Consider the following 24,829-nt stretch of genomic DNA (forward strand, 5'->3'; position numbering starts at 1 on the left):
TTCACAGACTGCAGCTTAAATCTACACCTCAGCTTGCAGGGCGTCTCCCCTTGTCCTGTCCACCCCTTCTTCTTAGCTAGGAAGTCACAAATAATCTGCAAACCAAATACTAAAATGCACTAAGGGAGATTCCCAGCCAAAAAAAAAAAAAAATCCCTATGAGTGACTCTTTTATAAAGTGTTGGAATGATGTTCTCTGATTGGTTTGTAAGTGGGATTTAGGGGTCCTGTACTGTCACCATGGAGACAAGTGCCTATCCCACAATGCAACTGGGCCTAGAGGCAAGCTTATTGGTCTGGTTACTTGCAGTCATTGTGTTCTCTCATCTCCCCTTTTTTGAGGGGGACACTGCTATTTCTCCTCCGTGCCCACCTGGTCCACCTCCAGAGAGAATTCAGGCTTAGCTTGTATTCTTTCTCCCTACCCCCAGTTGCGGTAAAACCCAGGGCATCAGAAACATAAAAATCCTGAATGTGCCAACAGTAAGGAATCTTTGAACCATCTAGTGATCTAGTCCAGCTCCTTCACCTCAACCTCTTATTTTACAGATGGAGAAACTGAGGCCTAGACAGGCGGCAGAGACTGGCCTAAAGTTGTACACTTGGGTGATGGCAAAGTTGGGACTGAACTCAGGCCTCCTGACTACCAGTCCAGGGCTCTTTCTAGCAACCAGTATATTGGCTACAACTTCAAAAGTTTCCCCCACCAGGTCCCTCCCGCCCCCCTCTCCCACCTCAGCCTCCCCTTTGACCCCACTACACATAATCTGGGTTATAGCAGAGCATGTTGAACTCGAGGTTCTCATCCCAGTGTCGCAGGAGCACAAATAGCTGGCGGGCAGCGGCCTTGAGCGTGCCCTGCGTGCGGCCTTCAGGCACCTCCTGCTGCTCCAGCCATGAGCTGGCCTTGGCGGCCACCAGCTCCCATTCAATGAAGTAGGCAGCTGAGCTGTGCTCCAGCCAGGCCAGTGCCACCACTGTGGCCCACAGCTTCCCCACATGCTCCACCATGGCCCTTGGCTCCAAGCCCAGCTTGCCTTTGGCCAGGGGCTCCAGGGAGAAGCTGTCACAGGAGAGGTGCTGAGGTGAGGGCCTGGTGTACAGCTGGGGATTTGGGGTCTCTGACTTGGGCTGGCGGGCAGTGAGGGACACTCGGTGGCAGGTGAAGGGCGAAGTCCACTTGAGCTTCTCCATTGGGATGTGTGTGGCTTCACAAAAGGCTTGGTTGAGCAGGAAGGCTCCGGAGGCCAGCTGCAGAGACACCTGTGTGTGGGGGAGCCCCTCAGTGGGCCTCAAACCTTTTTGCCCTTGGAGCCCCAGACCATGCAAAAGTCTCGAACCACATCTCTTCCCACCCCCAAGGGATCTGAGGGATTCCTGACTAAACACCACCTGAGCATCTCCATCCTTCACCCCACGGGCACTTCACACTCATCACTCTCCAAGCCCAACTCGGCATCTTCACTCCAAACCCGCCTCTCGTCCTGGGTGGACCCAGCTCAGCCATGGGACTGTCCGGGGCCGTCCAGCAGACTCTGGGCAGCACACCCCCTCTCCCTGTCCCTACACCAGTCAGTTCCCATCAGGTCTACTTTCTAAAGAGCTCTGGAACCCACCACTTGCCTCCTCATGCTATCCTGGCCTCTACTTTACCCCCTTTGCCCAATGCACCTTTCCTGCAGCCAGAGGGATCTTTGGAAGGCATTGATCCTATTGCTCTTTGACTTAAATCTGTTCCATAGCTTCATTTTTCTGGTAAAATAAGTCTAAAATATGGCTTGCAAAGCTCTACAATGATCTGACCTTGGTTTGTCCTTGTCACTTACCCCCTCAAACTCCATTCTCCAGCCAACCGAGCTCTCTCTCCTCTCGAGACCCTCGGCTATAACTTCTCGCCCTTCAGGTCCTGGCTTAACGATTACCTCCTTCAAGAAGTCATGCTTGATTCCTCCCCCACCTCAAGCCTGGCTTAGAGGTCTCCTTCATCAAACTGACCTCTCCTATGACAGCTCCCAAGGATAATAATGGCCTGGTTCCTTGTCTGTGTCCCCACTAGACGCTTAGCACCACGAAGGCAGGGACTGTATCTAGTTCAAGGTGGTCTCCCCAGGGTCTGGCACTGTGCTTGACACAATAAACACTTGTGGAGTGGATGAATGTGCCATGTTCTGTTGCCCCAGATATCTGGAAATTTAAAATGACATCACGCACTGTCTGTGCAGGGACGTAGCTGAGCAGAGACGCTCAAACCATGCCCCTCCTCCAAGTACCACTGGGTCCCAGGTGTGGCGGGGCGAGGCTTCCGTGCTCCTTGCTGAGATAAGCTCACTCCAGACCTGGCTTCTCACCCTGCCACAGTGGAATGGGGCATCTGCAGAGACACGTGCTAAACACGGTGCATGTCCCTGGGGTGTTAATTTTACTCACTTATGAGTCATTTCAAGGCTTATTTTTATATTTTGAAAAACAGACACATAGATGCTGGAGTAGAATGCAAAAATCCGGTGAATTTTTAAAGCGAAGACAGCAGATTGCAAAGAATTTTTGTGATGCTGGTGCTGGCTTCTAGCAAAACCCTTAGACCCCGGGGGGCAGGGAACCCCCTGCAAACTCTCTCTGTCCTGCTGGCTACTTGGGTGGAAAGGTCTAAGAAGCTCCAGGTCTCAAGAGACTTGAGCTCTAAGACCAAAATCTTCCCTTTGGAGGGGAAGAGAGGCAGGTGGGGGGCTCCAGGAAGGCCCCACTGCTGCCTGTGGGAGCTGAGGTCTAGGGTCTGGGGCACTCACCAGTGGCACGTAGTCGAGGTTCTGGCTCCCTGAAGTTGACTCCGGAGTCTTGCTCAGTGGCTTGCCCAGGAAGCCCTTGGCTGCTCGCATCAGCAGCCTGGACTTCTTGAGATTCAGTCTGTGCGGAGGAGCCAGAAAGAGTGGTCACAGCCACTCCGGTGGTGTCCCTGGTCATCCCACCACTAGTGCCCACCCAGCAGCCTCTGAAAGTCAGGACCAGAAAGGTTCTGACAGATGGCCTCCTCCAGCCTCCTCGTTTGACAGCTGGGGAAACTGAGGTCTGGAAGGAGGGGGAGACATTTGTCCAAAGTTACCCAGTGAGTTAGCAGCAGCCTGGGCTAGGAGCCAGGCAAGCGTTCTTTTTATGACCCTCTCTCTTTTTAACATTTGCTAATTTAACATTTTTCACGTGTACACTTTAGTGACATCAATCATACTAATCATGTGCAACCATTTATGACCCTCTTTTGATACTGTATTCCTGTCCAGCCCAGTGGTCAGAAGAATCCCATGCCTGCCCTCTCTGAGTATCTGCATTTGAAAAGAGACCATGTAAGTGGGGGAGATGAATTACAACTGGGAGTGTTAGGTAGTGTGATACCTGGGAAAGAGTGATATCTCTGGGTAGGGGGGCCTTCTTAGTACCCTTCAGATTGCACCCTATTGCTTATTGTGTTTAAATGTAAGGCTGGGCCTGCCTTTGACCTTCCAATCCAGGGATAGCCCCTCATTGGAAATCCCACTTACCTGGATCCAAAGACAGTCTCAGGGGACTTCCCAGAAGAAAGGGTGTTGGTGGCCAGACTGTGCAGGGAACCTGGAGACACAGAATGACAGGGATGAGCCCTGACAGATGACCCTTTCCAACTGCTCATTGCCTGGCTGCGGAAATATAGAGGCCCAGAGAGGGGCAGGGGCTTGCCTATGTCCCTATATCCTTATATCCCTATGTCCTTATATCCTTATGTCCCTATATCCCTAGGGGTCAGAGCTAACCATTACGCTGCTGGGCTGTTTCTCATCTAGCTGGTATGGAGGAGGGAGGATGTGTGGACCTACGTGTGAGAAACTGGCCTACAAGCCTACTTGGCAGGTAGGCTCTTGGTATTTTCTGGAAGGTTGCCTGTAGGGGCTGTGACAGCTTCATGTCAACTTCCTTCACCCCAAAATGGGGACATTAAGTTTACCTCCCTGGGATGCTGCTGTAGGATTCTAGGCAGAGTCAGGTGGTAGACTATTCCCTCAGTTGAGAATTGGGAGGCCTGATTCCAGACTCAGCTCTGTCACCGACTTGCTGTGTGACCTTGGGCAGGTCATTTCACCTCTCTGGGCCTCAGTGTCCTCATCTTTAAATTGGGGACAATCCTATTTACCTCTCCCGGGGCTATTCTGAGGAATAAGTGAAGTCCTAAGGATTTCATTGGTGCTAAGGCACTGTCCCAACCCAAGGCTCAATCACTATAACCATCTTCATTAAGAAGAGAGATGGGACTGGCTGCCCACTCACCTTCAGAAGCCACATGCTTCTCGCAGCCGGGGCACACAGTCTCACAGATGGGCATGGTGGGGCTCTCCTCCAGGTCTACAACAGAGGAAGCCAGTGAGGCCCCACCCCTCCCAACCCTCCCTTCTTACCTCCCATGCCCCCTAGGAGAGTAATAGCCCCAAGTCACAGTTCCTGGGGGCAGGATGGGGAGCAAGATCAAGGTTTCTCTCCCGGCTTGGATGGTTGTTCATCTTCCAGAGACATCACCACTGCTTAACTAGAAGAGTCAGGCATGCCTGGGTTCAAATGCCGACTCCCCCATTGACTAGCTGTGTAGCCCAAGGAAAAATTATTTCCTTTATAAGCCTCTATTGTAAATTGGGGGTAATAGTAACTATCTCACTGAGTTGTTGTTGAGGATTAAATGAGATAATACACAGATAGGGTTTAGTGTCTGGAGCATTGTAAGTGCCCAGTAAATGTAAAATGGAATCAAGTCCTCGAGCTACAGACCCAGCAGGGAAACAGGATCAGGTCAGGGACCTGGGAGGGGGTTAGGGTGAAAGAGGTGAGCACCTGTCATTGGCCTATGTCTCCCTGAGGAGTGAGGCTCATGCCAGCTCTCTAGGGAGAGGAGGCACTAGAACATGGAGCTGTCTGGTCAGAGGGTTCCGAGCCTCAGTTTCCACACCTATTAAATGGGAATAATAATCGCACATACTTTGTTCAAAACAATCAAGGTGATCATTTTTACGATCCAAGGAATAGAGAGTGATGGGGTGATCTACTCTAAAGGAATAATTTAAATTATGGAAAAAGCTTCATACACAAATATGTTCTTCCAAGCCTGTGTCTCCCCTATGGGACCATTAGCTCTGTGAGGACCAAGACGAAGCTGTGTTCATTGTTGGGTACTCAGGGCCACACAAGAGTGAACTAGTGACTGACCAGCTATGGCTGAATGACTGAGGGAACCAGGAGGCAAATGGCATGTTGGTTAACTTCATGGCCTCTGGAGCCAGACACTGCCTAGGTTCAAGTATTAGCTCTACCACATATTAGCTGTGTGTTCTTGGGTAAGCCACTTAACTTCTCTGAGCCTGTTTTCTCATCTCCTAGTGGGGATGATAAAAGAAGCTCCCTCAGATGGTTGCTGAGGCAGCATCAATAGTCAGAATAGTGGCTGGCACAGAGAAAACACTAAGTACCTGTTAGCCACTGTCTTCCTTAAGGAGGGAAATGGCTTGGGCTGGAATAAGAGTTTAGAAGTCAGAGGCATTGGAGTGTGAGTCAGAGGACAATTGAAAGGGAGCAATTTGTGATTTTGATGGAAGCCAGAGGCCACCAAGAGCTGAGCTGCGGAGAAAGGAAAGGGTAGACTAGAAATTACCTCTAGACTGGAAGCTCCCTTTGGCTCAGGGGTAGAGCAAGTTCCCCCAGGTTTTGGAGGCTCTGAGGGACCAGGTAGTTAGCAGAACTCCTTAATTCTGAAGAGTGCCTCTGAGGTTCCACCTCCTTACACGGTGGTCCTTTTTAACCCATCAGTGTTTTCAGCACTTTCTAATCCCTTGGGTAAAACAATCTTATGATCTGGGTGGCTGAGCTCATGGCCAGGTGGGATCTCTGATGTCCCTCTTGTTCACATCAGAGGGGGCACCAAGGAAGGGGTTAGGACTGGTGCAGTAGTTACGCTGTCTTTAGAGAGACAGAAAGACACACACATTCAAGACACAAAGGGTTAAAGCCATTCTGTAAATTAGTGCAAGGCCAGTGGCCATAGGTCACAAAAAAATCAAGTCATGGATCTTCAAGGACCCAAGCTGTAGGCACAATAAAACCCAGTAAAGACTGAAACCAAGTTGTTGAGAATCCTGAAAGAAGCAGATGGTGGAACCCAAACAGATGGGAGTGCCTCTACACTCTTTGCTTTTTCCCCTGCTTATTAGGTTCCCTGGCATTTGGTGCCTGGGAGGACTCAGAAGTTGGTGTCAGAGAACAGCCACTGGAGGTGGTGGATCTAGAAAGAAGAGAGGTGGGTGGATGGTGTTATGGATTGAATTGTGTTCCCCCAAAAGATATGTGGAAGTCTTAACACCTGTGCCTGTGAATGTGACCCTGTCTGAAAATATGGTTTTCGTTTATTATGTTAATGAGATCATACTGGAGTAGAAGGGGTCCTAAACCTAATCCCTTCTGAGTGGTGTCTTATAAGAAGAGAAAACAGACACAGAGAGACACACACAGGAGAAGAGACCATGAGAGGTTCCATCTACCAGCCAAGAAATGCCAAGAAACGCCCAGGGCTACAGAAACTGAGAGACAAGGATCTTCCCCTAGAGCTAACAGAGAGAGAGAGAGCATAGTTCTGCCCACAATGCCCCGAATTCGATTCCTAATCTCCAGACTGTAAAAGAATAAATTCCTATTCTTTAAAGCCACCCACTGTGGTTTTTGTTGTGGCAGCCCTGGGTAACTAGGACAGATGATGTGAGCAAGTGGGCAGGGAGGCGGTGCTCCTCTCTGGCTCCTGGTGCTCTTGGCAAAGCTGTATTAATGGTGGCTTGTTTGGGCTATGCTGAGCCCCTTTATATCTCAGACCTTGAGAGCCTGGGTGGCCTGGCCCTGTCCAGGGGCCCAGAGTGCAGGCTCAGAGAGAGGCCTCTGGGGCCTCGGGCATGAAGCTGTGGTAACCCCAGGGGCCCAGGCTTCTGAACACAGCCAAAGTGGCTCTTACTTAGGTTTTGAAATTTGCCATCTCCTGCTGCCGATTCTTCCCCGAGCAAGGTCGGGGACTGTCTGAAGCTGGCAGAGGTGCCCCTCAGCTGTCGGGTCAGGATCCGTGAGCTGGCCATCTGCAATGCAGCACTTCACCAAGGACAAGGAAAAGGGATCAGACGGATACAAACGTGTTGGTCCTTTGCCTCTCCCCCAAGACTGACAGGAATGATTCTGGCTTTAATCTTTTAATTATCCAAAGACAGGAAGGCACTGTACAAAGTAAGGCCATGAGCTTCGGAGTCAGGAAGACTTGGGTTTGAACCCCAGCTCCATCTCTTAGTAGCTAGGTGGGGTGATTAATGCCTTTGAGTCTCAGTTTCTTCATCTGGAGAATGGGGATAATAATACCTACCTGGCCTGGTAGATCCTATTGCTAAGATAATTTCCGAAAGCAGCAGTGTTTTCTAGTTAGTTAAAAGGCTGGGTTTCTCAGGAGCACCCTATTCTCCTTCTGTCCCAGCTTGCTGTCTCAGAGACGGGGGTTCAACTCCCTCACCCAACAGGGCAAGCCTCTGAAGTCCCAGGGCATCACCAACGGAGGACAGATGGAAGAGAGATAAAGCCACAGCACCCAGAAGCATGTTTTGGGGAACCCTACTCTTGGAGAATACTAGCTCTAGAAACTCTTCCTTAAAAAACAAAGAGTTCTGCTGGGAAATCAGTTTTGGAAAAGCTGTATGCTATAGTCCATTCTCTGAGCCTCAGTGTATATTAATGCACTAAAGGCTCTGAGAAGACCCACAAGAAAAGGAAGCTTTTGAATTTGATTTAGTCCAGTGTTTCCTAAATGTATTTCCTAATTTGGTGTTTCCTATTTTTGTGCTGAATGACTCTTAATAGGAAACAGGACTAGGGTTCTAGTTTTCTGGAATACACTTTGGAAAGTGCTTAGGTTAAGATACGGGCCAGCCCCTTGAACCTCCAGGCTGTGGCTACCAGATGGTAACAGGGCTGTCAGAGATGGGTGGAAGGGAGAGATAAGGAGAATGCTCTGTGGGGCAACAGTCCAGGCTAGAGAGCTGCAGGCCTGAGCCTGAAAGGAGAGCAACTGAGGGTGAGAGAGAGAGGGGTATGGGTCGTTGACTATTTTGTTATGGGTTGATTTGTATACTGCCTCCAAAATATGTTCATGTTCTAAACCTTGGTACCTGTGAATGTAACTTTATTTGGAAATAGCATCATTGCAGATATAATTGGTTAACATGAGGTCACACTGGAGTAGGGTGAGCCCTGATCTGATATGATTGGTATTCTTAGAAGAAGAGAACAGACAGATGGAAGCAGAGATCGGAGGGATGCTGCCACAAGCCAAGGGACACCTGGGACCACCAGAAGCTGAAGGATACAGAGAAGGATTTCCTCCCTGAGAGGCTTCGGAGGGAGCATGGCCTGGTTGACACCTTGATTTCTGACTCCTAGCCTCCAGAATTGTAAGAGAATGAGTTTCTATTGTTTTAAGCCACCAGTTCGCAATAATTTGTTACGGCAGCCCTAAGAAAGTAATACAGAACTAGACATAAGAAAAGGGGGACAGGAAGAATGAAGAAGGGGCACATTTTGTTTCCAAACATGATTCTTTCAGGAGGCCTGCTAGAAAAGGGAGCCACAAAGGACAGGAAAATATAATCTAGAAAAGAAAAAAGTACAAATAGCTCATAAACGTATGAAGAGTGTCTCTCACAAACAAAGATATTTCCCAAACAGATTCTTTCCTCACCCATCAGACTGGTAGAGTTTAGGAAGATAAACAATATTCAGTGGTTGGTGAGGGTGGATGTTGGAGTAACCTTTGGGTAGGGGACAATTTGGTGACATACATCACAATTTTAAATGAGCATGTCCTTTGATCCCCAGCACGTCTGTCAGTTTGTCCTACTGTGGGGGCAGTGTTTTGTTCTGTTGTACATAGGGTCGCTTTGAGTTGGAAGGGACTCGATGGCACCTAACAACGACAATGTGCCCTTTGATATTGCAATCCTAAGGTTTAATTAGCCCTAAGGAGATGACCCAACAGGAGCACAAAGATATTCTTTGCAGGATGATTTATCACCATCAAAAGGGAAATACATTAAAGGTCTAACAGTAAGGAGCTGGTTAAACAAGTCGTGATAAATCTTAAGAGGCAGTAGAGTGCAGTGGGCGAAAGCACAGACTCTGGAGCCAGGCCACTTGAATTGAAAGCCTGGCTCTGCCCTTCCCTGGGCGTGTGACTTCGGGCAAGTTAATTTACCCCTCTCAGGCTGTTTCTCCATCTGTAAAAACGGGGTAATAACAGTATCTACTCTGCAAAACTGTTTTGAGGATTAAATTATTTAATATATAGAAAGTGCCTTGGAACACTGTCTAACTGAACATTATTATGAGGACACACAGTGGAATATGCTGTTGCAAACATTAAAATGATGATGTAGATTCACTTTCATAGAAAAATATTTTCCATATCTGTATTTTGTAAAATACAGCTCATGTTGGTATGATCCAAATCATATATAATTATCTGTCTGCCTTTTGATATCGCTACATGAGGACATCCAAAGAGACAAGTCTGGAAGGGTAGTCACACCAACACCAACGAGGTAACAGTCATCATTTCTGGATGACTGCTCGTTCCCGTCATTTGTATTTATTTTATATATTTATATATTTTGGAGTTTTCTACAATGAGCACGATGTCCCAGTTGGAAACATACAGTAAAGTCATTCTCATCTGGTGGGAAAAGGGAGTGGGGGTGGTTTCACAGCTTTTTGCAGAGCAGTGGGACAGGGGCCCATGTGTCCCCTACCTTCTGGTGACCACAACATCCACTGTGGCCTTTTCTGCTTCCAGGCTCTTCGTTGGACCCCTTCCTGCAAGACTGTGCTTCTTTCTATCTCAGCCCCCCTCCTCTAGCCCATGGGTGCTGCTTGGCCCTCAGAAGTGCCCCGGCTACCCACATATCTTACCAGAGCTGGGGTACTCCACCACAGTGGGCAGGTACTGACTCTGACTCATATCCACAGGTACGAAGGCAGTGTACTTGCTGATGATGTTGCAGGCCTTGCTGGTGTGCACGGCGTTCACCTGGTAGCGACGGCTGTACCCTGCGGAGGGAGAAGCTGGTGTGTTCCCCCTGACTCAGAAAGTCCTCCAGAAATGGAAACTCTGGAAGCTAATAGGAGGGCTAGACCAGTGGCCCCATCTTTGGGATTAAATAAGCCCTTCAAATCAAGGGGTTGCCAACTTGCCAATTAAGGACATTAAAAAAAAAAGAGAGAGAGACCCAACATTATTAACCTCCATCATCATTTCACAAAATAAAGGAGCTTTTCATTTAAAATGGTAAGACATTATCTCAGAATAAAAGACAGCTGCTTCCTTTAAATAAGCTCAGCATTATAAAAAACTCTCTGTGTAGTCTGTGTTTATTTTCTCATTTTGCAGCTGTCTGATGAGAACCTTGCTGCAGGATTTCACAGGTCCCCTGACTGATCGATGGGGACCACTGATCTGGTCCATTTAATTGTTGAGAAGATTGAACATCAGAGACAGAGTGTGACATGTGCAGGGTCACACAGCAAGTTAGTAATGGACTGAGACCAGGACTCAAGACTCTCTGGCCCCAAAGCCCAACCTCTTCCCACTAAAGGGGTAAGTTGTCTCCTTGCCTCGCCACCTCCCAGAGGGCTGTGAGGAGCCAGGGAGATGAAGGATGGCCAAGTGTATGGTAACCTGTAAGGTGAGGTGCTCATGAGAAGAAAAGAAATATACATATTATACAAAAAGACAAAGAACATAAAATATTATATAAACAATATAATATTATTTTTATAAATAAAACTCTAAACTTACTATAATATAAAACATCACACCTATCTATGTATCTATAGCTATATATCTCTACCACCCATCTGCCCATTTGTCATACTGTGGCGGCTTGCGTGTTGCTGTGATGCTGGAAGCTATGCCACCAGTGTTTCAAATACCAGCCAGGTCACCCATGGTGGACAGGTTTCAGCAGAGCTTCCAGACTAAGACATTTTTAGAAGAAAGACCTGGTGATCTACTTCTAAACATTAGCCAGTAAAAACCTTATGGATCACAACAGAACTTTATCCACCTCATTTTGCTTTGGACATGTCATTAGGAGGAATCAATCACTACAGGAGGACATCATATCTGGTGAAGTAGAGGGCTAGCAAGGGTAAGGGAGACCCTCACTGAGGTGGGTTGGCACACTAGCCACAACAACAGGCTTTAACATGCTAGCAGTTGTGAAGATGATGCAGGGCGGGGCAAGGTCTCATTCTCTTGTCACCGTGAGTTGGAGTCCACTTGAAGGCAGCTGAACGACAATAATAGATATTGTTATTGTTGTTATGTGTTGCTGTCGAGTTGATTTCGACTCATGGGGACCCAATGCGTATAGAGTAGAACTGCTCCATAAGGTTTTCAAGGCTGTGGTCTTTCGAAGCAGATTACCAGGCCAGTCTTCCCAGGTGCCTCTGAGTGGGTTCAAACTGCCAACATTTCAGCTAGTAGTCAAGCACTTAATGGTTTACGCCACCCAGGGACCTACGAGATCTAGATCTAGATGTATGTATTCTCCGAGTGTGCTCCATCTCACATATGCCCCAATTCCTGAACTAAATTAGCTTCCCCCACCACCCTGTTATACAATCTCTTAAATCCCTGTATGTCTTAATAGCACTTAACTCATTGTCATCCAGTTGATTCTGACTCATAGTGACCCTGTAGGACAGAGTAGAACTGCCCCATAGGGTTTCCTTGGTTGTAAATCTTTTGGGAGGCAGACTGCCACGTCTCTCTGATCTGCAGGAGTGGCTGGTGGGTTCGAACAGCCAACCTTTTGCTTAGCAGCCGAGCGCTCAACCACTGCACCACCAGGGCTCCCAGTACTTAGGACAAATGCACTCAGTTAATTATTTGATTAATATCTGCTTCCCTGCTAGTCTGTGTCAAGCACTCAAGGCAGGGACGGGAACTGTTGTTCACTGAGCTTTACGGGGGCCCAGAGCGAGCCTGGCCTCCAGCCCATCCGCAGTAAATAAATGCTGCTGTTTAGTGAGTGAGTGAGTGAGTGGACGGACAAGGTCTAGAGGGCTCTGTGGGGAAGGCCACGGTCCCGGGAGGATCGGGGAGAATGGAAGAGGGCTGTCTCTATTGTTCTAACGACAGGAGACCCTGTCCCCAGCGTCTCTGCAGGAGACCTTCAGGGGAGAAGTGCTGGGAAGTGAGGAGGAGGGAGACCTGGAGGAGAGAGGAAGAAGGGAAGAGGGAGGACTACGGGGTGGGTGTGGGAGTGGAGGAGCCCTGGCACCTTGAATGGGCTGGGGGCAGTAGGCGCCTGGAGGCCGTGAGAGGAGGGCTTATCCTGGGGGTTAGAGCATTGGGCGGATGGAGCTGTGGGGAGAGGGCGGCCGGGGCAGGTCGGGGAAGCCGCGCTGGCTGTGAGTGGGGCGGGGAGGGGGCGGGTCTGGCGGCAGGGGGCGGTGGGCGGATCCTGGGGGGGGGAGCACCGGGGAGGGGCGGGGCTGTGGGGAGGAGGCGGGCCGGCCGGGTTGGAAAACGAGCCCAGGCAGTGAGTGGCGTGGGGAGGGGGCGGCCCGGAGGCAGGGGGAGGAGAGTGCAGAGGGGTGGGGGGAGCCCGCACTGCTGGGATCTGTGAGGAGGCTACAGCCCTAAGCGCTCACCGTGTTCGATCTCGCGCTCTCGCTCCGCCAGCTGCTCGAAGTCGCGGATGATGGCGCGGGCCGCCAGGTGGTGGAAGGTCTCGCTCCATGGGTCTGCGTCGCGCGCGCCGCTCCTTTCCGGGTCGGGGGGCTCCAGCTCGAAGCTCACCTCCCACTGCAGCCGTTGGCTGTCGCGCAGGCCTTTGACCACGGCCTTGCCCCGCACCGGGCCAGGGCTGGCGGGCTTGCCTGGACCGGCCTGCTCCTCGGGCTCGACCAGGGGCTCCCAGTCCGAGGACGTCTCGCTTTCGAAGGCGAAGGAGGGGTGATGGGACGGCTCTGCGGGCAGAGGGACAGGTGGGCCGTGCACAGAGCATGGAGACAGATGGCCAGCCCCCAGGGGACATCATCCTTCCTCATGGAGCAGACACTTCTAAGCAAGGCCCGCCCTCTCCCCCCACGAAACAGAGGACAGCAAGGGTGGCATGAGATTGTTCCCAAGAGAGGGGCAGGCCCACAACCCAGGAAGCCAGTCATCTGAGGGGACCAGACAGGGTGGGGTGGGGACACCCAGGAGCACAGAATGCAGCTCCAGGGGCAACCCCTGTGAGCCTCACAGACAGCCCAAGGGCCATATTGCTTGGGGAAGAGTGGGTCGTCAGTGAGGGGTGGGCTGCAGCAGACCCCCAAGGGAAGACATGGGCATCTGCCCTCTGGACCTATCACCTACAGCTGTGCCACAGTCAAGCGTACTCAAGCCAGTCAGGTTCCAGACCCTGTGGGCACTTACCCAGGTCCCCGGGGCTGCGGCGGTCTAAGGCAGGCTTCAGGCTGGACCCAAGATTCAGCTCCCTTGTGGGGCTCCAGGTCTGGGGCTCCAGGCCTGAGGGCGGGAAGGGCTGGCAGCCTTGGGGAAGCAGAGAGGGCCTGCGGGCCCCTGGACCCTGGATTTTGGGACCCTGGCTCAGGTCCTGGCCACTGTTCAGCAAGGGCTAGGAGGGCAAGAGGAGGAGAAGTCTGAGTCCAGGTGGCTGGAACCCCCTGCCTTCTACTCCTACCCACTAGCCCCAGCTCTTTCCTGGGCACCGCAGCCCTTCCTAGGGCATTGCTCCTCCAGTACCCAGGGACACATGGTCCACTGTCTTTACCCATGAGAAACATTAGCATGAATAATCCCAAACCATGAATAAACTCCAAAACATGGAAAACCATGGCATATCACACACCACAGATTATTCTAAACCCACTTTATTTTTTGCCATGAAGTTTAAAATTTTGTGTGTGTGTAGTTAACATTATCAACCTTTTTCCTTATGTCTTCTCATATGTCATGCTTAGAAAGATCTTCCCTACTCAAACAACAACAAAAAATTATTCTAGAATTTTGTGATTTCATTTTTGTACAGTCGTATGTTAGAATCATTGATTCACGTGAAATTCATTTTGGTGTAAGGAGATACCCGTACCCGGTGCTGTCAAGTCAATTCTGAATCATAGCGACCTTATAGGACAGAGTAGAACTGCCCCATTGGGTTTCCAAGGAGTGGCTGGTGGATTCGAACTGCTGACCTTTTGGTTAGCAGCTGAATGCTTAACCACTGAGCCACCAGGCCTCCGTAAGGAGATAGGAACCAAGTTTTTACTTCATTTTCCAAATGGTTCAAATCTCAATACCATTTATTGAATACAGTTCATTCACTGAGTCTCTATGGTTTATCAGTTCCCACAAAGCTCACGTGTACATTTGGTTTTATTTCTGGACTCTCTGCTCTGTTTTGTTGATTTATTCTGTCTAGTCTTGTGCTAAGGAGCCCTGGTGGTACGATGGTTAAGCACTTGGTTGCTAACCAAAAGGTCAGCAGTCTGAACCCACCAGCCGCTCCAAGGGAGAAAAGACTTGGCGATCTGCTCCTGTAAGTATTACAGCCTTGGAAACCCTATGGAGCAGTTCTGCTGTGTCCTATAGGGTCGCTATGAGTTGGAATTGACTCCACAGCACCTCACAACAACAGCAGTCTAGTACTGGTACCCCCCCCCCAAAAAAAAATCAAAAGGCAAGTGATAAACTGGGAAATATATTTGCAACATGCATGATGGATCAGTTGCAACAAAATGCTTTTATAAACCAGTGGGGGAAAAATAAACTCAATAAAAGAGTAAGTTAAGGGCATTTACAGGCAGGCAGTTCATAGAAAAATGTATCCAATAAACCCATGAAAAATGCTCAGTTTCATGAAAAAATTTGTTAGCTGCTGTAAAGTCAGCCCCCGACTCATGGCGACCCCATGTACTATAGAATGAACTGCCGTCAGTCCTGCATCATCCCCATGATTGGTTGCAAATGGGACCGTTGTGTTCCATAGGATTTTCACTGGCTGATTTTTGGAAGTAGGTAGTCAGGCCTTTCTTCCTAGTCCATCTTAGTCTGGAAGCACTGCTGAAACCTGTTGAGCATCATAGCAACACACAAGCCTCCACTGACAGGCAGTGGCTGTGCATGAAGTGAATTGGCCGGAATTGAACCTGGGTCTCCTGCATGGAAGGCGAGAATTCTACAGCTGAACCACCTCATCAATGAATGCCTCATCAATATTAAGTTAAAACAAGTTACCTGTTTTTGTTGCTCATCTTGGAGACTCACAAATATTTAACACTTTGATGACATTCAGGGTGGTCAGCTGAGAGACAGACTTAGGCACCGTGGGTAGGAGTGTAAACTGGTACGCATTTGTGGGAGAGCAATTTAACAATCTCCATTCAAAATGCACATACTACTTTGACCCAGCAATTTCACTTTTAGAATTTAATTTTGTGGAAATAGTCACACAACTGTGCAAAGATCTATGTGTAAGTATATTTGTTCCAGTATTGCTTATAAAAGTGAAAATCTGTGAACTATCAAATGTTCAGCAATTAAAAAAAAAAATCCATTTTCTGTCAAGTCGATTTTGATGCATGGCAACCCCATGTGTATCAGAGTAGAACTGTGCTCCATACGGTTTTCAATGACTGATTTTTCAAGAGCAGGTCACACCAAGCCTTTGTTCTGAGGCACCTCTGGGTAGACTCGAACCTCCAGGCTTTTGGTTAGCAGCTGAGCTTGTTAACCGTTTGCACCACCCAGGGACTCCATGTCCATCAATTGTTGTTAGGTGCCCTCAGGTTGATATTCAACTCATAATGACCCCATATGACAGACGAGAACTGCCCCATAGGGTTTTCTAGGCTGTAATCTTTCTAGGAGCAGATCACCAGGTGTTTCTCCCACAGAGCTGCTGGCTGGGTTCAAACTATCAGCCTTTTGGTTAACAGTTGAGTGTGTTAACTGTTTGCACCGCCAAGGGACTCCATTTCTATCAACAGGGGCTGGCAAATTACGGCACATCCATGCGATATAATACCACGCAACACTGAAGAGGAGCAGGTGGATTTCATCGTACCAGTAGGGAAAGATGTCCCAGATGAAGTTTATTTTAAAAGATTAAATTGCAGCTTTTTGTATCTTGATGATAGTGATGGTTACATGAATATTATGCATTTGTCAAGACTCAGAACCGTTTAGAAAAAAGTAATTTTACTGTATGTAAAATAAAAGAATTGAAAAGACATTACAAAGTAAATTGGAGAGTAACTTTCATCTATGATTATCAAAAACATATACATACGTACGTGTGTGTGTGCGTGAATGAGTGTGTGTATGTAGTATTTCTGGAAGAAAACTGGGCATGGGGAGGAGAACATGTACTTTTACTTTGTACTCAGCTAAACTGTTTGAGTGTTTTTATTCTAAACTCAGAGTATGTATTGCTTTTGTAATTAAAAAATATTAAAATAATTAAAAATTAGTTTAGTGCCTCTAGGAACACAAACATCCCCCTGGTGGAGGAGTGGGTGCTGGAGCAAAGGCACTTACTAGGTGTAACAGTTTTCATTCCTAACAAGTGTTGACTGGGAGGACCTGGGGATGGTACAAGGGTATGGGAGAAGAGGCTTGGTCACTCTCAGGATGGCCTCAGTGAAAGCCAGTACTGAGCCAGGGCTGCTAGGTCCTAGGAGACCACTTAACTCCTCTCTCCTCTCCCCCTCCCGCAATGAGAGACTCAGATTCCCCCCACCTCTGCCTCACCATCACCACCACACTGGGGCAGAGAAGAGAGAGACAGAAGCTACGAACGTTTTCATGGCAACAGATTAGCCTAAGAGCCAGCCCTTCAGCTTGCCAGAGGCTGCCATGAGACTGTGTGTGTGAGTGTGTGTGTCCGTATGTGCAAGCGTGTTGGGGAGAATCAGAGAGGGGGAGAAGCAGCCAGCCCGGGGATGAGGGAGATGAGCAAAGATGGGCTAAGGAGCAAGCAGGAGAGAAGTAAAGAGAAGTCTACCTGCTCAGAACTCTCACCAAGGTAGAGCTGCCATTTAGAGGACACGTACTGTGTGCCAGGGTGGTGCAAAGGGTTAATGCTTTTGGCTACCAATTGAAAGATTGGAAATTCAAGTCCATCCAGAGGTACTGCAGAAGAAAAGTTTGGCAATCTTATTCCGAACAATCGACCATTGAAATCCCCATAGAGCACAGTTCTACTCTGACATACATGAGGTCGCTGTCAGTTGGATTCATCTTGACAGCAACTAACAACTGTGTGCCAGGGCTGCACCAATCACTTTATCTCTTATCAGCCACCCCTGGAGGAGTGCCCTGCTTAGAGCTGGCTTCCAATAAATACTTGTTGATGGAAGTTAGCTGAATCATCCGCACAGACTATTCTTCCTCTTTCGTAGCTGAAGAAGTTGGGGCTCAGAGAGGTTTTGTAACATGTTTGAGGTGCAGAATCAGCCTGACTTCAAGGCCAATGTCTTCCCATTGCATCAAGGGGTCACCTCAGGGATGAGGTGGCAGTATCCCTGCCCTTGGGGAGCTTAGAGTCTCATCATCATGTGTATATGTGGCAGATGAGGGGTGAAGGGGTGGAGATGGTGGTTGGGGGTGGGAGGGACACCCAGAGGAGAGTAAAAGGCTGCTTTTACAGAGGCACAGAGTCTCAAAAAGACAAATCTGCATAAAGGCTGTACTCCTAAGAAAATGGGATAAAGCCTGAAGATAATACCAAACTGCGATTTGGTTTAGGACAGTGGTTCCCAACCAGAGATGATTTTGCCTTCCTCCCCCAGGGGAATTTGGCAATGTCTGCAGACATTTTTGGTTGTTAATTCAGGGGGAGAGTGGTGGTGGTAGTGCTACTGGCATCTAGTGGGTAGAGGCCAGGGAGGCTGGTAAACATTATAGAATGCACAGGAAATCTCCCACAATAAATAATTAACCAACCAGTTTCTGTTGAGTCAACTGCAACCCATGGTGACCTCACATGTGTCAGAGTAGAACTGTGCTCCTTAGGGTTTCAGTTAGCAGCTGAGCACGCTAACTGCACCCCCAACCTTTCGGTTAGCAGCTGAGGCTTTAACTCTCAGATCAACACTGCTCTGGGTGAATGTACAGCCCCTAGGATTTGCAGCAGGCACAGTGTGATATGCAGGGGCGAAAGCAAGGGCTTTGAAGGCAGAGGCACCTGGGTTGCAGTCCCCTGAATGGCTGTGTGACCCTCATTAAGTCACTTTCTCCTTCTGGCCCTCAGTTTCCACATCTGCATAAGCGCTCACTCATCTATGTCAAGAAATTTCGAAGACAGCTACCTGGCCAATCGACTGGAAGAGATGCATATTTATGCCTATTCCCAAGAAAGGTGATCCAACCGAATGCGGAAATTATCAAACAATATCATTAATATCACACACAAGTAAAATTTTGCTGAAGATCAATCAAAAGTGGCTGCAGCAGTTTAACAACAGGGAACTGCCAGAAATTCAAGACAGATTCAGAAGAGGACGTGGAACCAGGGATATCAATGCTGATGTCAGATGGATCTTGGCTGAAAGCAGAAAATACCAGAAAGATGTTTATCTGTGTTTTATTGCTATGCTAAGGCATTCGACTGTATGGATCATAACAAATTACTGATAACATTATGAAGAATAGGAATTCCAGAACACTTAATTGAGGAACCTGTACATAGATCAAGAGGCAGTTGTTCGGACAGAACAAGGGGATACTTAGTGGTTTAAAGTCAAGAAAGTTGTGTGTCAGGGTTGTATCCTTTCACCATACCTATTCAATCTGTATGCTGAGCAAATAATCCGAGAAACTGGACTATATGAAGAAGAACAGGACATCAGCATTGGAGGAAAACTCTTTAACAACCTGCATTATGCAGATGACACAACCTTGCTTGCTGAAAGTGAAGAGGATTTGAAGCACTTACTGATGAAGATCAAAGACCACAGCCTTCAGTATGGATTACACCTCAACATAAAGAAAACAAAAATCCTCACAACTGGACCAATAAGCAACAGCATGATAAATGGAGAAAATATTGAAGTTGTCAAGGATTTCCTTTTACTTGGATCCACAATTAATACCCGTGGAAGCCGAAGTCAAGAAATCAAAACATGCAATGCTTTGGGAAAATCTGCTGCAAAAGACCCCTTTAAAATGTTAAAAAGCAAAGATGTCACCTTGAGGACTAAGGTGCGCTTGACCAAAGCCGTGGTGTTTTCAATCGCCTCATATGCATCTAAAAGCTGGACAATTAATAAGGAAGACTGAAGAAGAACTGATGCCTTTGAATTGTGGTGTTGGTGAAGAATATTGAATATACCATGGACTGTCTTGGAAGAAGTACCATCAGAATGCTCCTTAGCAGCAAGGATGGTGAGACTATGTCTTACATACTTTGGACGTGTTGTCAGGAGAGATCAGTCCCTGGAGGACATCATGATTGGTAAAGTAGAGGGTCAGTGAAAAAGAAGAAGACCCTCAACAAAATGGATTGACACAGTGGCTGCAACAATGGGCTCAAGCATAACAATGATTGTGAGGATGGTGCAGGACCAGGCAGTGTTTCGTTCTGTTGTTCATAGGGTCACTATGAGTTGGAACCAACTGGACGGCACCTAGCGACAACAACAACAGAAGCCACCACACTCCCTCCTCTCCCAGGGTTACTGTAAAATCAAATGAATAGATGGGGATGCTCTCCACCAACTTAGAAGCGAAGTCAACCTGCTTAGAGTTCTCACCAAGGTAGAGCAGCCATTTATAGGACACCTACACATGGGGTCACCAGGAGTCAGATCGACTTAAAGGCAACCGGTATGGTGTTTTGGTTTACTGTGTGCCAGGTGCTACGCCAGGCACTTTATCTCTTACTAGTCAGCCCCTGGAAGACTGGTCCACTTAGAGCTGGCACCCAATAAATACCTGTGCACAGGGAATGGGTGATCTCATTGACTGTTGGGTATCATTATCAGGAAGGTGTTGTTGGGGGTCAGGCAGATGAAGGTCTAGAAAAGAGAAGGGGAGAGGCTCACTCCCCAGTGTAAGTTGTGGACATACTTGTCCATGTGGTTGAAGCAGGAGATGCAGCTATACCCATCAGTGGCCTCCCCCAATCCCTCTCCAACTTGCCCGGCTTGGGTACCTGTAAATCGATCTGCCATCGCTGGGCATCCATGCTGGTCTGGTTGGTGAGGTCTTGCAGCTTGGCCTTCCGTAGTGGGTATCTCCTGGCAGCCACCATGGGGTCACTGGCCGTGGCGGCCCTCGGGGAGGGCTTGGAGTGGGAGATCTGGTTGGTGCTGTATGCCCTCCGTCGCTGGGAGAGGATCAAATCTGGGGTGGTGACAGGGAAGCCACCAGGGTGGAGGACAGTAGGAAAAAGAGAGAGGGACTTGCAGGCCCCTTTCCTGCTTGTAAACTTCTGGAATTTTCCACTGCTTGCCGACTGAAATACGTGCAGTGCCTCACCTGGCATTCAAAGCCTTACCCTATCTAGCCTTAATCTATCTTTCCAGCTACTTCCCCTTTGCTTCTTTTTTTTAGGTACCACATGCTTTGGACAAACTAGATGAGCAGCCATTTGTGTATGTGTCTTCTAGGCGTCACACCTTCACACCTTTGCTTAGGCAGTGTCTGCTGCCTGGGATCTCCTCTCCCTTCCCTCCTCCAAACATCAGTCCCCTCATCAAGCCTTTGTTGATTTCCTCCACCAGATGTGCCTTCCTCTCCCTGGGATCACTCTGCTTTCTATTAGAGTCAAGGCCAATCATATCTCTGTCACTAGACGGAGAACCCGTAAAGGGCAGGGGCCGTATTTGAGTCACCTTTGCTTCCCACGCTGTGCTGAGTACCTAGCCTTAGTAAGTGATTGGTCCCTACCTTCAAATGGAAAGTAACACCATAAAGAGAATCTGGAGTCAGACAGCCTAGACTCCATCTGGGCCAGAATGCTCCTTAGAAGCGAGGATGGTGAGACTTCTGCTCACTTATTTGGACACATCATCAGGAAAGACAAATTGCTAGAGAAGGACATCATATTTGGTAAAGTAGCAAAATGAGAGAAACCCTTAGTGAGATGGACTGACACAATAACCCCAACAATGGACTCAAATATACCAACAATCATGAGGATGGCACAGGACTGGGCAACGTTTTGTTCTTTTATACATAAGGTTACTATGAGTCGGAGCCAACTCAACAGCAATTAACAACAACCGCTTTCAGGCTCCATGAGCTTGGCCAAGTTGCTTAAAATTCTTCAAGTCTCGGTTTCATCATCTGCAAAATGGGTATAAGAGTACCCATCTCTGTAGCTGTTAATTATTCAGTGAAATTTTTTATAAAGTGCTTCACACATAGTAAGTGCTCAATAAAAGGTAGCAACCAGCGTGGCCTCCTTGCAGAGGGAAGCGGGCACAGAGAGCAGCAGACTCACTGGAGTTAATGGTGGAGTCTCCACTGGACTGCCGGGCATCATTGGTCTGCTCCAGGCTGAAGGGTGCCCCTGAGCTCTTGGTACCGTCTCCGCTGTCTGGGCCAGAACCCTCATCTTGTGAGTGGTAGAAGATGGAGCTGCTGGACTCCTGAGAGTGCAGCATCCTATACCGTCGCCTCTTGTCCTGGATGGAGGGAGAGAAAACGGGGCTGGGGATGAGGCTAGATGTCAGGAAGGACTTCCAGGGGACAGCAAAGGCTATGAGAAGAGGGAGTGATGGTTCCATCGCTGAAGAACTGGCATAATAGGCAAATTTTTTGCTTGCTTGGAGAATTTAGGCAGACTTCCGTTCAAGAGATGACGAATGGAATTGTCTTTTCCTATCACCTTTTTTTTTCTTTTTTCATAAAGGCTAAATAATTATTTAGAGATTAATTAATTAATCCATGTTTTGATGAATTACTTTGTAATACACAGTATTCTATGTGTGATTTAGCTTTTCCTCCCAACTCCCTATTCCTCCCTCCCCACATCCCCTGTTGTTGTTGGGTGCCCTCAAGTCAATTGCGACTCCTAGTGACCCTATGTGACAGTGTAGAAATGCCCTAAAGGGTTTCCCAGGCTGTAATCTTTAAGGGAACAGATCGCCAGGCCTTTTCTCCCGTGGAGTGAGAGGAACTACTGACCTTTCAGTTAGCAGCCGAGCGCTTTAACCGCCTCCAGGCTCTGGTCACCACTATCTTCTTTTATCTCAATAGATTTGGCTATTCTAGATATTCCATATAAGTGGTATAATACAATATTTGTTCCTTTGTGTCTGACTTATTTCACTCAGTATAATGTTTTCCAGGTTCATCCATGTGGTTCGTCCATCTTTATGGCTGCATAATACTCCATTGTATGTATATACCACATTTTGTTTCTCCATTCATCTGTTGATGAGCACTTGGTTTGTTTCCACCTTTTGGCTATTGTGAATAATGCTGCAATGAATATTGGTGTACATGGGTCTGTTTGAGTCACTGCTTTCAATTCTTTTGGGTATATACCTAGGAGTGGAATTGCTGGGTCATATGGTAATTCTATGTTGTTGTTTTTATTTTTAATTATTGACTTCTTTACAGTTTTTAAAATGTAATTTTAAACCCCACTCCTGTCCCAAAATAGGTAACAAAAATTAACAAAATTAACCATTTGCTCCCTCCATCCCCTTCTCCATGATATAAAAATATATGTGTATGCGTACATTTCTCTCTCTCTCTGTCTATATATAAAACATATGGGCTTTTGCGGGTCATTTTTTTTTTATTGTACTTTAGATGAAGGCTTACAGAACAAATAGTTTCTCATTAAACAGTACACATATTGTTTTATGACAATGGTTAACAACCCTATGACATGTCAACACTGTCCCGTCTCAACCACGGGTTTCCTATTACCAGCTTTCCTGTCCCCTACTGCCTTCTAGTCCTTGTCTCTGGGCTGTTGTGTCCCATTAGTCTCGTTCTGTTTTATGGGCTTGTCTAATCTTTGGCTGAAGAGTGAACCTCTGGAGTGACTTCATTACAGAGCTAAAAGGGTGTCCGGGGGCCATACTCTTGGGGTTTCTCCAGTCTCTGTGAGGCCAGTAAGTCTGGTCTGTTTTTTTGAGTTAGAATTTTGTTCTACATTTTTCTCCAGCTCTGTCCAGGACTCTCTGTTGTGATCCCGGTCAGAGCAGTCAGTGGTGGTAGCCGGGCACCATCTAGTTGTGCTGGACTCAGTCTGGTGGAGGCTGTGGTAGTTGTGGTGCATTAGTCCTTTGGACTAATCTTTTCCTTATATCTTGTTTTCTTCAGTCTCCCCTGCTCCCGAAGGGGTAAGACCAGTGGAGTATCTTAGATGGCTGCTCACAAGCTTTTGAGACTGGGGGTCATTTTTGGATTTACAAAAACTGGACCATATTACTTACATTTATCAGTATCTTGAATTTTTCAAGGAGTCCTTGGCTGGTGCAAATGGTTAGTATGCTCAGCTGCTAACTGAAAGGTCGGAGATTCAAGTCCACCCAGAGGCACCTTGGAAGAAAAGCCTGGCCATCTACTTCCGAAAAACCAGCCACTGAAAACCCTGTGGAGCACAGTTCTACGCTTGACACACATGGGATTGTCATGAGTTGGAACTGACTCAGCAGCAACTGGTCTTTAATTTTGCAGTTAAAACATTCTGGAAAGCCTGCATGTCAATCATTCTTTTAAGCATTTGGCTGCACAATATTCTACTACCCCCACTGTTAAGCATTCACTTTCTGGCATTTATTTTTGCCATCATAGAAAAAAATGCTACAATAAATCCTCGGACATAAATCCATTACTTTACTTTTATTTCTATGGGTTAGATTCCTAGGAGGAGAACTTCTGAGTTGAAAGGTATATGTATTTCTATATTTATTAGATATTGATAGATTGCTTTCTAAGAGAGCTGTGGCAAGTTATGTTTACACCAACAAAGGATGAGTGTAACCTTTACCCAATATCCCTACCAGTAGCAGGACAAAACTTTGCCAGTTTCATGGGTAAGAAAAAGAGAATGTATCTGATGACTTTGTCGGGTCTTTTCTAGTGGTAGGGTATGTTGATGATCCATTGCCTCCCAGACCTCTGAGGAGGTCCTAGACTGTTGGCCAGCATTTTGTTAAGCTTTTTCTCCCTGCAGTTGGACACTCCACTCTCCATAACACATTAACAATTACCTTGAACAAGGTTCTTAATATTAAAAAATCTGGAAATTTCACATAAAATTCCAACTTCTCTTGAAAAATTGGAAGCACATTTAACAGAGGGCTCACATTCCTGCATGACAACAGTTTTCTGGAGCCAAGTAGAGACTTTCCCAATTTAGACAAATCATGCATATCTTATCCAATTTGCCATATTCCCCATCACTCCTTATTGTCTCTTCAATTATGAGCTCAGTGACAATGGCTATTTATCATGGCATTTGCACCTTTTATTTTTATACTGATTTCGTTCATTTCATACCTGCCTGATCTCTCTAGGCATTTGAATCTGTGGCTCCTGCTTAAAAACAAAACAAGTTGGGAAATCTTTCGAGGGGAGAGCGGAAAGATTCACTAAAGATGAAAGATGGGTGAGGAAACAGTTTCCCAGGTAGTTTCCCATATTTCAGCATGAATTCCCCCTCCCTTTGAGAAGTTTCTTACTTCTATCCCACTTCTGCCACCACATAAAAGGGAATTATTTACATAAATAAATACAGCACAAACTCATCTAAGAAGATAAGAGCAT

General features: G+C 47.4%; 1 protein-coding gene across 1 annotated transcript in view; it reads right to left on the reverse strand.

Annotated features, from left to right (window-relative positions):
• Positions 1 to 756: 756 nt before the first annotated feature.
• The window catches only part of VWA5B1 (von Willebrand factor A domain containing 5B1), a 54,142-nt gene continuing 30,069 nt past the window's right edge, over positions 757 to 24,829 (reverse strand). The window contains exons 12-21 of the mRNA XM_004377175.1: positions 21,543 to 21,726; positions 20,250 to 20,440; positions 13,511 to 13,712; positions 12,742 to 13,059; positions 9,981 to 10,131; positions 7,025 to 7,137; positions 4,294 to 4,368; positions 3,534 to 3,603; positions 2,787 to 2,904; positions 757 to 1,263 (exon numbers count right to left, since the gene is read on the reverse strand). Of these exons, the coding sequence (XP_004377232.1) occupies positions 757 to 1,263; positions 2,787 to 2,904; positions 3,534 to 3,603; positions 4,294 to 4,368; positions 7,025 to 7,137; positions 9,981 to 10,131; positions 12,742 to 13,059; positions 13,511 to 13,712; positions 20,250 to 20,440; positions 21,543 to 21,726 (1,929 nt within the window). The remainder of the gene's footprint in view (positions 1,264 to 2,786; positions 2,905 to 3,533; positions 3,604 to 4,293; positions 4,369 to 7,024; positions 7,138 to 9,980; positions 10,132 to 12,741; positions 13,060 to 13,510; positions 13,713 to 20,249; positions 20,441 to 21,542; positions 21,727 to 24,829) is intronic.

The sequence above is a fragment of the Trichechus manatus genome, unplaced genomic scaffold, assembly GCF_000243295.1.
Source record: "Trichechus manatus latirostris isolate Lorelei unplaced genomic scaffold, TriManLat1.0 scaffold00048, whole genome shotgun sequence".
In the NCBI taxonomy this organism is placed as follows: domain Eukaryota; kingdom Metazoa; phylum Chordata; class Mammalia; order Sirenia; family Trichechidae; genus Trichechus; species Trichechus manatus.